The sequence below is a fragment of the Dreissena polymorpha genome, chromosome 7 (genome assembly GCF_020536995.1).
Source record: "Dreissena polymorpha isolate Duluth1 chromosome 7, UMN_Dpol_1.0, whole genome shotgun sequence".
Taxonomy (NCBI): domain Eukaryota; kingdom Metazoa; phylum Mollusca; class Bivalvia; order Myida; family Dreissenidae; genus Dreissena; species Dreissena polymorpha.
In genome coordinates this window covers 92,473,761-92,488,870 of record NC_068361.1, presented here as the reverse complement: position 1 = coordinate 92,488,870, position 15,110 = coordinate 92,473,761, and the positions used below count along the sequence as shown (strand labels likewise).

Genomic DNA, 15,110 nt, shown 5'->3' with positions numbered 1-15,110 from the left:
TAAAACGTTATGCATAATAATGATATCATGAGACAAATGGATAAATAAAGAGTTATGCAAAATAATGATATCATGGGACAAATGGATAAATAAAGAGTTATGCATAATAATGATATCATGAGACAAATGGATAAATAAAGAGTTATGCATAATAATGATATCATGAGACAAATGGATAAATAAAGAGTTATGCATAATAATGATATCATGAGACAAATGGATAAATAAAGAGTTATGCATAATAATGATATCATGAGAAAAATGGATAAATGAAGAGTTATGCATAATAATGATATCATGAGACAAATGGATAGATAAAGAGTTATGCATAATAATGATATCTCTTTTTATATGAATACCACGTTTATTTGGTTAGGTACTTTTAGAGTCATTTTACTTTTTGAAAATGTACATACCAACGAGCAGATGAACATAAAACACGTGCCATGCAATACCTACTAGATATAAGAGTTTTTTAACATGTATATCGAAATAAAAATAAATGTTTAAGATTCGCAAATTTTCGTTGTAGTTTGATATTTGTGAGGAAACACTAATACTGAACATTTACCATGCTCTTAAATATCCATTATATGCATCTTGTGACGGTTCAAAAACCTGAAAATTATAAAGCGTTGCAACGCTAAAAGATTGAATACTAGTAATTTGGAGAGGTCTGTTGATGTCGTTATATTTTGTGACACCACGATGATTGCTTACATAAAGTATAGAATACATCATGATTGTATGAGCACGGATGGCCGAGTGGTCTAAGCGTTAGACTTTTACTCCAGGGGTCAGTGGTTCTAGCCCAATTGAGGGTTACTTTTTCCTTTCTTTAATTTTATTATTGCTTTTACTGAAGCTTTTTAGATCCAATGTTTTCATTTATCAATACAAAGCAGTTAATGGAAAACTTCAATCTATGTCAAAATCTGAGACAAGGTCCCTTTAATTCATCTGTATATTACGCATAAAGCTCAAATTGGTCTTCATGGGTATATTATGTCCTTAATGGTTGCGCTCTGGCAAAAACAGGTTAAAGGCAAATGCGTTAAATATCATCGCGTATTAGCCTGTGCAGTCTGCACAGGCTTATCTTGGACGACATTTTAGTCTCTGAATATTTCAAATGAAAATAAAATTTGAATTTAATCAGGAAAATAATATTTTTAGAATAATTATTTTAAAAATGTGGATGCAAAGATTTTTGATAGATCTTTGGTTTGAACGCTATGTTGGTAATATACGTTTTCGCTAAATTATCGATTATTTGCGTTACTTTCGCAGTATACTATAATAACAGTATTCCACAGCGAATTATGCATTTCTGATTCACTAAATACAGTGTTTTATATCTGGTAAAAAGTGTCGAGTTATCTGGAATCGAAGTGCCATTGTTTTTTTAGATGATCAGTAAAAGAAGTGTCCATGAACATTTGGCATCCGACTCTTAAAACATTTGAATTTCCTCAAATACGTTAGTTAACAAAATTTAACATGTTTTAACATTAATGGACATATTGATCTTTTATTTTGATTAGTTGGCACGTTCTTGATTTATTTCCAAGTATTTTTGTTTTGTTGACATACGTACTGATCATCGAATTCATGATGATTATCGATGCAATGTTATCTCTTTTTTTATAATCCACTGTTTTTTTTCACGAATTTCTTGCTCCGCAATACGAAGTACTATACCATTAATCGATCAAACAATGTTACGTGTCTGTAAACCAAAAGAACAGAACATAAATGCAAAAAAGCTGAAGAACTCAACTCTCGCGCGTGGCTTATGTTGTTATCTGGTTTTGAAGTGCCATCTGTTATCAAAGTATCCGCATACCCGGCGTGAATACGGTCTCGGAAGATCCATAATGTCTTTAAACATTCAAACAATGCCAAAGAAATTAATCAAAGCACCCATGTATAGTTCACCATCACCACGGCAACATGTGAAAAGGCGTTTTGATTCGTCGCAGTCCGGTTTTGTTAACAAGTTATGTTTAATACCAGGTATCGAACTTAATCTGATGGTTGATGCATTGGTAAAGTTTCATTATAACAAGCATTACAACTTTCGATTTCGGCGCGTTAAGTTAAAATCTCATGTTTTTGGAATTTCGGGAAATAAATTATAGAGCACTTAAAAACACGAACGCACATTCTTATGCTGTTTACTGGTTAATGTAGGTGTACTTGTTGCGCACAATTATTTTTGTCTTACGAACGCGCAAAAATCCGACTGACAGAAGAACTAACAGGCAGATGAACAAGGGCTAATTTATAAGACCCCTCGCATCTACTAATAAGTAGGGGCTATAAAACAACATTCCTATTGACACAACATCGGACAACCGCGCAAACAGTTCATCAGATTGCTAATGATGTAGTTGGTAAAGTAACATGAAACAGACACAATTTTGTGTTTGAGCCTTAAGAATATAACGCCAAAATATCCGCTGTCACTATAGTCTGGATTACCTGCCCCTTTGTTTACAATCGAAGCTAGGAACCAGACTACTGCACTAGACATGTTGTTTTATGTGACGCAAATACCTAGTAATAATTATAATAATAATAATAATAATAATAATAATTATAATAATAATAATAATAATAATAATAATAATAATAATAATAATAATAGTAATAATAATAATAAAAATTATAATAATAATAATAATAATAATAATAATAATAATAATAATAATAACAATAATACTAATTATAAAATCTTTATTTATAGAAGATAGTCTTGTTAAGAAATACATCAGATGAAGTTACATACTATGCAATTTATATAATACATTTCTTATTTTCAACAAGGTCTTCTAACATAATTCAATTTACAACAAAGACATCATATTCCATCTTAAGCAATACGAACAAAACATAAATATTCATATATGCATGCACATTAATAATGAAATATATCATAATTATAAACAAATGACAGACATAAAACTGCAATGAACAGCCCTAAGAACAATACTCTATTTTTAGACAGTTCTAAAAAAATATATACAAAAACAAAAAAGAGGCTTCACGATTTTTTACCCGCAAAAGTACTCTATGGATAAATGGTTAAGTGATTAACGCATAGCTTCTGGAATTAAGCTAGATATCGAATCAATAAAGCAGTAACTTTTATTACCAACGTTGAAATAGTTCAGTGAAATAAGGGAGGTACTGTAGCAGACAAAAAACAACAACGATTTTGAGTAAGATGGAGGGGGTGGGGAGGGATGCTTCTATTAAATGTAAAGAAAAAAAAAGGTTAAAAAGCTATGTTGCCAGTTTTGTTGAAGATTTTTTATATCCTATTTCTACAGTTGTAAACAAATATTTTATGAAGTGAAACTTTTTTGCACTTAATAGGCGCGTTATTATAGCAAACGTATCACTTTTGCAACAATTTAAAAAAATTAATGTTTAGCGATGCCACAATCAGCGTAGAGTGAAGAGTAATATAAAGTGAGGGATCGCACTCATTTACGAGCGCTTGACTAAAGTGAGGCGATGACGTCAAAAGGTAAGTAATCTTAGTCAAACTTAGAAATATGGTGAGTAAAACAAAGGTTCTATTATACAGATTCTTACGCGTCTAAATTGCAAACGGATATATTAAACACAATGGCGTACACATGTGTAAAAAACGATCTTTGGTTAGGGTAATGGGAGAACAATGGCACAACGTAATGTGGATTTGTATGTTCACAAAAGGAAAATGACGTAATTATTGGGATCAGTAACTGTATTTCAACGATTCATTACATAGCGAACACAATTAATACTATACAATAATCATCGTACTTAAAGAGGTCCTAAAAGAAGAAGAACATAACTTACCATGTATACTAAATGTACGCACGTACACTGAACATAAACATTATAAATTGTCCAGTTGATCTGGTCATGCAACTGAAGATTGCACACAATATTTAATCCGTCTAAAACAAGAATGACATGACACAAGGTGTTTTGTCATGATCGTTAGTTGCGTGTCGTGGATTCCACGCGCATGCGCACTCTGTTACCAGCTCCCCCGAAGGCAAAACGCGGTCACTATAGTATGGACCACTTGACCATCGTATTTGCTGCCCGCAGCATACACGCTTGCCAAAAATTAAAAATGCTGCGGAAATAATCACGCCGAGCACAGCACGATGTTTCTACATATCGTTTCGCAATATCACAAGTAGAGCGTGTTCGCTTAAATGCTTTCAATACACGCGGTGAGCGACATCATTTTGTCAAGTTGTTTTGACAATTATACGGTGTTGGTGTTCGCTGTGTTGCGACTCCTCGACCGAGTGATCAAAAATGTCAATTTTTGAGTGTTCAAGTTAATCAAATTAAGTTCTATCCCCACACCGTTCCAGCCCTCTGTGATAACATGCCGTTTTCAGTTCTATCCCCACACCGTTCCAGCCCTCTGTGATAACATGCCGTTTTCAGATATAATGGTTGGCTTGAAACAGTATACTGTATATTAGTATTAATGGAAAGGTGAATGTGATGGCTGCACTCCTCGAGACCATTGCAGCTCCTGGAAAAATGGCAACATATTTACTAAATTGTGAAGCGGTCTGATTAAGGGCTTAATGCATGTGCGGACGTGACAAGCTAATCTGAGATGACACTTCACGCACATAACGCCTCATTTTCTCAGAGTGCAATGAGTCGTGTTCTGAGAAAACTGGGCTTAATACATGTGCGAACTTCACAAGCTAATCTGGGAAGACACTTTACGCACATAACGCCCCATTTTCTCAGAGTGCAATGAGTCGTGTTCTGAGAAAACTGGGCTTAATACATGTGCGAACTTCACAAGCTAATCTGGGAAGACACTTTACGCACATAACACCCCATTTTCTCAGAGTGCAATGAGTCGTGTTCTGAGAAAACTGGGCTTAATACATGTGCGGACTTGACAAGCTAATCTGGGAAGACACTTTACGCACATAACACCCCATTTTCTCAAAGAGCAATTAAAAAGTGGTTTAATATAGTAGATTGCGATTAACTAAACAACTTTAAGGGAGATATGTTCACTTTAGTGAAAAATGTGAATGTATTGCACTTTCTTTACGTTATGAATACGTTAATAAGATATAATATTCCTTTAATACAACTAACGTAATGATTTGTATCACATTTAATGATTTTAAAATGCTGCATAGTGATAAACCTTTTGTGTAAGCAAAGGAAAAACAGTTCAGTTAAAGTCAATTCAATTTTTAATGATATTAAACTATAAGAATTAACACTTTACCATTTGACGACAAATGAGTGGAAGATGTAATTTTTGATTGGATTAAAGCCTCTTGGTTCAGGACAGAAATCTCCTCCTTGTAACATTCCTGTAAGGATGTCGTAGAGTGGTGTACTAAAAAGATATGAAATACAACGTAGACTTTAAACCCTACATATAAAACATATAAATCTTTAGAAAATACAGACGACATAGGTTGAGCCCTCTACGTTGATACAACTTACATAAATTACTTATGTAGAATGTTACAAACGAATGCTAGAATATTTTAGCAAAGCAGTCGCCAAACGAGAAATTACCTTCAGACTTTTCACAAACACATCGACTGAACGTCACCCTCTCAATGGTATGTCGGCACTCTGTCCAGTTTTCCGGCCTGTCGTCGTCGGTACAGTTGTACATATCATTTTCGCCACAGAAAGAGTTCCACGTGATGTCGGTCTTGAAGCATTTACAGGTCACCTAAAACAGCGGATTATATAATTAAGTTGTAACATTGAAGGTTTCGAAGAGTACAGACGCTTTGAACAACATATTTGTATACATATTCATAAAATGATTCTACAAAAGCTTCAAATCATCGCACTTGCAAATCGCATCCTGATCACGTAGCATTAATTGAATCGACCCGCGTCATGCGAAAATGGGTGTTATGTCTTATTCGGCCAGCGAAGCTACAGATCAATCCGCGCAGTTGCACAGTCTGTTCAGGAGCTATGTTCGCTATGAAGTCACGCACGGTTTTGTGGTCTCATAAGTGGACGGATACGAAGGTTGACTAGGAGATACGCCGGCCGCTATGAAGTCACGCACGGTTTTGTGGTCTCATAAGTGGACGGATAAGCAGGTTGATTAGGAGATACGCTGGCCGCTATGAAGTCATGCACGGTTTTGTGGTATTATAAGTGGACGGATACAAAGGTTGATCTGGAGCTACGTTGTTCGCTATGAAGTCACGCAAGGTTTTGAGGTCTAATAAGTGGACAGATACCCAGGTTGATCAGGAACTACCCTGTCCGTTATGAAACCGCGCAATGTTTTGTGGTATCATAAGAGGACGGATACGCAGGTTGATCTGCTGTCCGCTATGAAGTAACGCGAGTTTTTGTGGTCTTATAAGTGGACGGATACCCAGGTTGATCTAGAGCTACCCTGTCCGCTATGAAGTCACGCACGGTTTTGTGGTCTCATAAGTGGACGGATACGCAGGCTGGTCTGGAGCTACGCTGTCCGCTATGAAGTCACGCAAGGTTTTGTGGTCTAATAAGTGGACGGATACGCAGGCTTGTCTGGAGCTACGCTGTCCGCTATGAAGTCACGCAAGGTTTTGTGGTCTCATAAGTGGACGGATACGCAGGTTGATCTGGAGCTACCTTGTCCGGTATGAAGTCACGCAAGGTTTTGTGGTCTCATAAGTGGACTGATACGCAGGTTGATCTGGAGCTATGCTGGCCGCATAAGACAAAATAACCATTTTCGGATTCCGATGATAATTCAAACATAAAGGATACTGAATGTTTGGGTTGAAAAAGACAGCCATTGCAAAGTTTACGAGTGTCCTCATCATCGGATGGATATTTCTCTTCTTAACAATGGATGGTTACTAGTTTTAACTATCTGCCTAAACAAAAAGATGTGTCTGTTCCTGTATCCGTTTCTCATAGTCGCACTAAACTTTTTAAAGGTATCATATATGTTACATTTCAAACAGATAAAACATAAACACTGATTTATATGCACGCATCACGCACATGTTGTTTGAAGAAAAGCTTTTAAAAATTACTTGATATATGCTTAAAAAGAAAGGAGCGAAAGCCGAAGTATGTGACTTATTAGAACCCGAACGACAATGGTTTACACATTTTTTCGTTTCTATAGCAAAGTTGATCTTAGATTTCAATGATACCAAACAAACGTGTGTGTTCTCAAAAAAGTTTGAAGAAACCCGCATTTTCGCGCAACGTAAACAACCGTTTCGATTTTTGTGTAGTAAATGTCAATTGGGATTTGGCTTGTCTTCCTCATAAAATGAGGTACAGTTGACGTTTAAATGTTAATTAAGCAATATATCTATAATAGACACGCAATTTTGGAAAATGTAGATCGACAAAATAACAGTCACCATAAAAATATAAAACAATATAAAAATGGTAATAAATAGTATGCACCACCGACGATTTACCCGATAATAACCTACATGCTATGACTAACATACACTAATATTAACGCATCAAAGGTTACTGTCTGGCATGAACCCAGGCCAACACTAGGTACCCGATAATAACCTACATGCTATGACTAACATACACTAATATTAACGCATCAAAGGTTACTGTCTGGCATGAACCCAGGCCAACACTCGGTACCCGATAATAACCTACATGCTATGACTAACATACACTAATATTAACGCATCAAAGGTTACTGTCTGGCATGAACCCAGGCCAACACTCGGTACCCGATAATAACCTACATGCTATGACTAACATACACTAATATTAACGCATCAAAGGTTACTGTCTGGCATGAACCCAGGCCAACACTCGGTACTCGATAATAACCTACATGCTATGACTAACATACACTAATATTAACGCATCAAAGGTTACTGTCTGGCATGAACCCAGGCCAACACTCGGTACCCGATAATAACCTACATGCTATGACTAACATACACTAATATTAACGCATCAAAGGTTACTGTCTGGCATGAACCCAGGCCAACACTCGGTACCCGATAATAACCTACATGCTATGACTAACATACACTAATATTAACGCATCAAAGGTTACTGTCTGGCATGAACCCAGGCCAACACTCGGTACCCGATAATAACCTACATGCTATGACTAACATACACTAATATTAACGCATCAAAGGTTACTGTCTGGCATGAACCCAGGCCAACACTCGGTACCCGATAATAACCTACATGCTATGACTAACATACACTAATATTAACGCATCAAAGGTTACTGTCTGGCATGAACCCAGGCCAACACTTAGAAAATTAGTAGCAGAGAAGATCATGTTTGTATTTAAACAGGATCTATGAAACAATCCTAGTGAACTATTTACACTCGTTGTCCAAAGCTTTCAGACAATCGATTGCAATAGGCCTCGCTATGGGACAACATATGTGCGTAAAGTTATGCCCGAGATTAGCCTGTGACGTCCGCACAGGATAGTCAGTGACGAAACTTTCCGCTTTTATGACATTTTTTTCATTTAAAGAAGTGTTCGTCTAAACGGAATTAAGTTAACGCGGAAAGTGTTGTCCCTCTTAAGCCTGTGCGGACTGCACAGGCCTATTTGGGACGGTATTTTACGCACATTCATTAAGATCCGTTTGCCCAGAGGGATGCTCATAAATGGTATTGTCACAAGCATCACTAGATTCAGACTGGTTTCCTTAACTTACATTCTCATTTATTCGAGTCTCACAAGTGTCTTCGGTCCACCCCACCGGACACGTGCATTTTGGTTTGTTCATATCATCTTCGCACAATAAGTTCCCGCCGTTGCGACAGTTATTATCCGGAAGCATATGCAGCAACTTGCAACCTGAAGGAAAGGAACAAAATGCATCCCAGTTGTAAAATGAGCGACTTTGTGGGAAAACTGTTCATAACGAATGTGCTTAACGTGTGCATGAAGAGTGCATGAAGTGTGCGTGAAGTGTGCGTGAAGTGTGCGTAAAATGTCGTCCCAGATTAGCATGTGTCCGATTTTACGGAATGTTTCGTTTACAAGTAGATCTTCTAAGCGAAAATCCAGTTTGGGTGGAAAGTAATGTCCCTTATTGTACAGGCTAATGTTTTGCGACACTTTAAGCACTTGCATTAAGTCCCGTTTTCTCAGAACGCGACTCAAAAATATCACCCCTTGAACGCCGGAAGAGGCTATAGGCTGTAGTTTAAGGTACTTTGGTACTAGTTTAAATGTCAACCAATCAACTTTAATAATGGCCGTAAAAATAAAAAATAAAAATAGCTCAACGTCAGTAGATATCTTTTTAAGCAGATCCGTTTCAAAAAAACGAAAGCGACGAAACTATTTACATTGCATAGCAGCAATCAAATAGCGAGGCTTACACTTAATTGTGTCTATATCCTCTGTGCAAGGTGATTGTTTGCCCAGATATTGAACCATGCTGCTGTAGTTCCTACACGTGCCGTTGCAGTCCATACACTGACCGATGCATCCTAAGCTAGAATTAGCGGCACAGTCGCGATAACCTAATAACATAAATATAACAATGGTAATGACAGATTAACAACATTACCTACTAAGTAATATTTTAACCAGAACAACATATTTTACATTTTATTATCACCGTTATTTTATGTATCATAATTAGGATAACTATATTGATTATTATTTGTAATCGTTATGTTATGCTGATAACAATGATGATTTGTCCTTGAGTAAAATGTTGTCCTGGATATAAAAATGGCAAACAGATATTTATGTTAAATTTATCTAAATCCTCGTGCATGAGCTATCCCTAATTTTATATTGCATCATTTATTTAAATTTTGTGCAATAATTTCAGCGCAAAGATTATTAAATCAAAACAACTTAAGAAACACATTAATGTTACATAGAGAAAGATAATCACTCAAAACATACCTGTATGGTATTTATAGAGCTGGCAATGATTACCTGCAATTATTAAATATGAATGACTGTACTATTCTGGTATGCATCGCAAGGTATGTTAGATAGGACATTCTACCCTACCGTGATCAGTTAAAATACCTTTTGTTACAATTTTTTTTTTTTGGGGGGGGGGTTGTGGTATTTTTTCAGATATTGACCCGACTAGATGCCTTTTCAACGATAATGAATTGAGTAAATATATCTATCATCGTTAAAACATCTATAATACGTTAAATAAAAAGGCAGATATAACAATATTTTATTTTTGCTGCTTATCATGTTTAATTGATTTTTAAATGAGATATACCAGTCATTTCATAAATGTTCTTGACAAATTTCATCAAGTGAACATTGCACCAGGAAGTTGTATCAGGTTCTACCAAAATGATATCCATTAGACACAACAATATGTAGTAAAGCATGATCTTTTAATTGCATCAATCGCGGACATTGGCAAGATGTTAACTTTTTGGTTCGTTCAAAATTTTCAAATCCAGTACATAACATAAGAATATAAGTTTGCAGTACACAGTATAAAACATGTTCATCCTAAATGATATGTTTTGCGATTGACATGTTTATTATGTTCAATCTAAGTAATATAGAGTCGATTTTGCAAATATTTATAACAAATGTTTAGGTTCGCCATGTTCTATAATAAGAGCCTTCCTCGGTTAAAATTATTTATAACAGAAAATCGTTTGTCATACCTTCAGAATGTTTTAATGCTCCAACAGAGGCATTTATAGTCAATTTGCACTGCCTGCAGTTAACTCCTTTACACAAACTCCCTTTAACGTCGATACTGTATTCTGAAATAGAATTATAAACCCTGTAGATGCATGAACATTTAAATGTTTTTCAACAATTAGGCAAATAACTAATATTAATTGTTTTACAATAACAACAAGATAAGTATTGATGCAAAGCATCAAAGGGCGTCGGAAATTTCAGTGAAAAGGCACTCAATGAAGTTACATTGAACGATTTTTTTCTACTGTGAATATTAATATATTGGCCGATTATTTTAAACAAAATAGAAAAATATACTGGTATAACCATTATCTATCATTTTGTGTTATAACCCCCAAATAACCATTATTTATGATGTTGTGTTATAACCCCCAAATAATCATTATCTATGATTTCGTGTTGTAACCCACAAATATTTCTTAGACCATTTTATTTGCATTGGTTTTCTTTTTTACTGGTATCCGTGTGCAGTTTTCATTAATGGAACAGAACTGTGTAGGTTCAAAAAAATCTGCCTCATCTTGTAAGCGTAATTTCATAATTTTCTCAACTTCAAGGGGAGATGATTCTGAACTTATTCTTACGTTGCTCATTTACGATAGGGGTTGAGTACTCATTGATATTATAACACTGTAAAAGTTTAAAAAAAATAATAATGAAAACTGTAAATTGTATAAAGAAGCTGCATTACACAATACTGTGAAATTCAGTAAAAGGTCATTATAGATTTATTGCTCCGATGCTCATCATTTTCAATAGGGTTCGAGTAATACTGATATAAAAACACTTAACAAGTTAGGAAAGATTCAGACGAAAATTGTGAAATCTTTTAAACAAGTTGAAATTGTTTATTTTGTCAAATTTAATAGAAAAAATGCTTGACTTATTTTCCCGATGTTTCTCTTTAAATGAGGTAAAAATGCTCATTGATATGAAGACACTGTAAATTTGGAAAGAATCTGATGAAAAATGTTGACATAATCACCTAACCAAGCAGTTTTTCACTTTTATTTTTAAATTCAAAGAGACATAATTCTGGACTTATGGTCCGATATTGCTTATATAGAGTTTGGGTTGGGTCCTTATTGATAAAAAAAACCTGTGAAAGTTTGGGAACAATCGGATGAAAATTTTGGACTTCGAACAAGGATTTCAAAATTTCTCAACTTCTTAGGAAGATAACTATGGACGTAATGGTCGGATAATGCTAAAGGGCCCATACCACCTTGATAGTAATACGTGTCGCGCTTCGCGCTCTATATGAGGTTCTTAAAAAAAACTCCGAGGAGTGCTTTACTCTAGGAAAACGGGTTGCTGGGACACAGCTCCTCCTTGATAAGCGGCTGCTTCCTTTATCGCAACTCATTGTTACAATCAATAATACGTATCGCGCTTCGCGCTCTATATGTGGTAGGGATAGGCCTATGATAGACAACCATAAAAATACATGGATTATAGATGTGTTGTTTGCATTTATTTGTTAATATAAAAACACGTGTATTTTTTATAAGATATTTAAGTGATTAAAGAAATTTTAAATTAACGTTGTCACCACGTTGCATCCATTAATTTTAATAAAATTGTCCAATAGTAGTAAAATGGATTTAAAATGTCTACATAAAATAAAGCTTTATTATATTTATTAACCTGACTGAAAAAATTGTCAGCCGCCGAACTGTTCCGTTCGTGCCGGAATCCGGGATTGAACTTGGGGCCTTTAGATGACTGTTGCGTAAACAACTTCAGTCTAACGCTCTCCCAACTAAGCTATTCTGGCTGACATTCACTTATGTACTGCTATTTGGTGAAGTTGTGTATAGCGATCGTTATTATATGTCTATTAATAAACTTATACATTGTACGTTTTCGTACCACTACGCCTTCCAATAAACTTGCTTGCGCGATAGGTCGTCAAATATCGTACTACATTGATTCTCCACTAAATAAGCAAATTAGAAAAACCACAAAATAAATATATTTTGATTATGTTTTGTTTTTATACAAAACATCATTTGTTTTTATACAAAACCAGAAATTTTCGCGTATTTACCCAGTCCCTGTGATCTTTCCCCTGTGATCAGTTGTGGATCAGTTGTGGATCAGTTAGTAATTAAAACAATTAGCTTTGCATTATTGGCAATAAATGTTGTAATAATTGTAATAGGCACAAATGCAGTACTTATTTACACTAATTTACACAAACAGTCACCACTATGCAAGATATTCTTAAAACAAAAATATATACATTGATCCGTAAAATAACTTCTCCTCCCATAAGCGAAAAAAATGCATTACATACTAGACGCCGCCCTCCAGGGCGACGCCAATAAAATATAACAAACAGCATCTACAATCGTGTATTTTAAGATTGTATGAGTCAAGTCATGCAAAAATGGGTCTTATGACATATGCTCCTTGCCTAATTGCTCAATGGCATGCGACATAAGACCTAGTTTCGCAAGACGCGGGTAATAAAATATAAGTGCCTCGTGATTGAATTGACTGACTATTGATTTGCGATCTGTAACACTTAAACATTTGTTCGATAAATAGGGAATGCATTGTTAATTTATTATGCTATTGACATATATCGGATAAGAATGATATCGGCATAGGGAAGACGCGGCTTGCTCAATATTAATAAATATGGTTTTAAACAGAACTTAAAATAAAATCCTGGAAGCATTTATATATTTACAGTACTACATTATTTAAAAATGAAAATGTTTTATAACGTCTAAACGCATCGATTTGTATTGGACATTGCACACATGAAATATTGTAGATAAAGTCACGCATACTTACATTTTAGAACATATTTAATCAATAAATAAAAGTAGCAAGAAAGTGTTCCTTATCTTGAGATAAGGTTTTATTACACATAAATTTACGTCATGGAACCGCGAATACCACAACACTTTTGAAATGCAACTGTTATAAGCATGCATTCACGTGTTTCCTTTAGTGTTCAAATTTCCCGTTGCTTTAATTATAGCAAGAAATATGGAATACAATGAATTTCAGTCAAGCGGCAACGGTGAATAAATCAACAACTTCTTACTGATATATTCCGGCGTATCGGGTCCAATAAGTGTACTGTTATCGGCGACCAAAGCCAAAGTGGGCTGTGCATCTGCGGATTTATCTCGCTCTTTCTGCGAACCATTGTTTTTATAATGTCCGACAATCGCGCATAGGACCAAGACCACAATCACACCTAGGCCAAAGGCAATTACTAGTAACTCCCTACAGGTGACGTACTTGCAGTTGGCTTGTTGACACTGAAATGAATTATTGGAGCCTTGTTTTCTGGGCTAAATGCATGTGCGTAAAGAGTCGTTCCAGATAAGCAGGTGAATGCAACGGATGCTAATCAAGGACTACACTTTCCGCCTTAACTGGATTTTTGCGTTAAAAAAATCCTTCAAACGGAAACTACCAAGAATGCGGAAAGTGGTGTTCATGATCAGGGACGACATTGTCCGCCTACACTGGATATTGGGTTAGAAGAGACTTCATTTACACGAAAAATTCCGTTAAAGCGAAAATGTCGTCCTTAATTAGCCTATGCGAAAGGCACTGGTTAATACGGGAAGACATTTGATGCTCATACTTTAAGCCCCATTTTCCCAGAGCGAGGCTAATATACTTTAAACATATTTTATTTCCAAGTAATGACATTGTACAAATATATACATTGGTACATAGATACATAATGGAAAAAGGGTTAGACCTGAAGTTCTTCAACATTATCGGGGATCTTTCCCTTGCAATAGTTTTAACATGTTGTAATGGTGACATACTTACATAAAATATTGATCATATCATTTACACAGTATACAATTGAGAACATAAATCTCAATAATTATGAGCGAGGCTCATATAGTATACATCTGGCGGTCCAATCAAGACACAAACTATTTTCAAAACACGAAGTACTTAATGTTGCCAGATAATGGAATAGAGTGTTTCTTATGTAAGCCCGTGGTCACCGATACAATCGAGTTAAGACCAGTTAAATAGTTTTAAAGTTCAATGGCATTTGATCATCCCACGCGCTCAATGCTCCAATTAGTTACATGATTCGAAAGACACAGATGCCAAAGTAAATAATATCTTAATAATGTTATAAGAAATCATTAAATTACTCACGAATCGCCTCTTTTGCCTCCTTTGTTCTGGGATGCCTTGAGAGGCGGTGTTGTCCTGCAATGATACAAATTAAAAAAAATAAAGGTCAATTACAACCACCATTTAAGCAAGTATATATTCGAGGGTGCTTGCACGGGTGTAATGATTTTGTTTTCATAGGCGTATAACCACGTATACAGGCAAGTATGATTGGATATTCGTTCGTATATGCGTGCGCCAATGCTAGCGTACACATATAAACAAAGGGCGACTTCAGCTTCACCA

General features: G+C 35.5%; 1 protein-coding gene across 20 annotated transcripts in view; it reads right to left on the bottom strand.

The window, feature by feature from the left end:
• Window positions 1-15,110, bottom strand: part of LOC127837082 (neurogenic locus notch homolog protein 1-like) — a 394,957-nt gene that overhangs the window by 138,325 nt on the left and 241,522 nt on the right. For 4 of the 20 annotated variants that reach the window (XM_052363900.1, XM_052363899.1, XM_052363901.1 and 1 more), the window contains exons 2-6: window positions 14,847-14,900; window positions 13,756-13,975; window positions 10,652-10,753; window positions 9,912-9,944; window positions 9,374-9,517 (exon numbers count right to left, since the gene is read on the bottom strand). The exons of the other annotated variants lie outside the window; for them this stretch is intronic. In XM_052363900.1, the coding sequence (XP_052219860.1) occupies window positions 9,374-9,517; window positions 9,912-9,944; window positions 10,652-10,753; window positions 13,756-13,975; window positions 14,847-14,900 (553 nt within the window). The remainder of the gene's footprint in view (window positions 1-9,373; window positions 9,518-9,911; window positions 9,945-10,651; window positions 10,754-13,755; window positions 13,976-14,846; window positions 14,901-15,110) is intronic. 20 annotated transcript variants of the gene reach the window in all.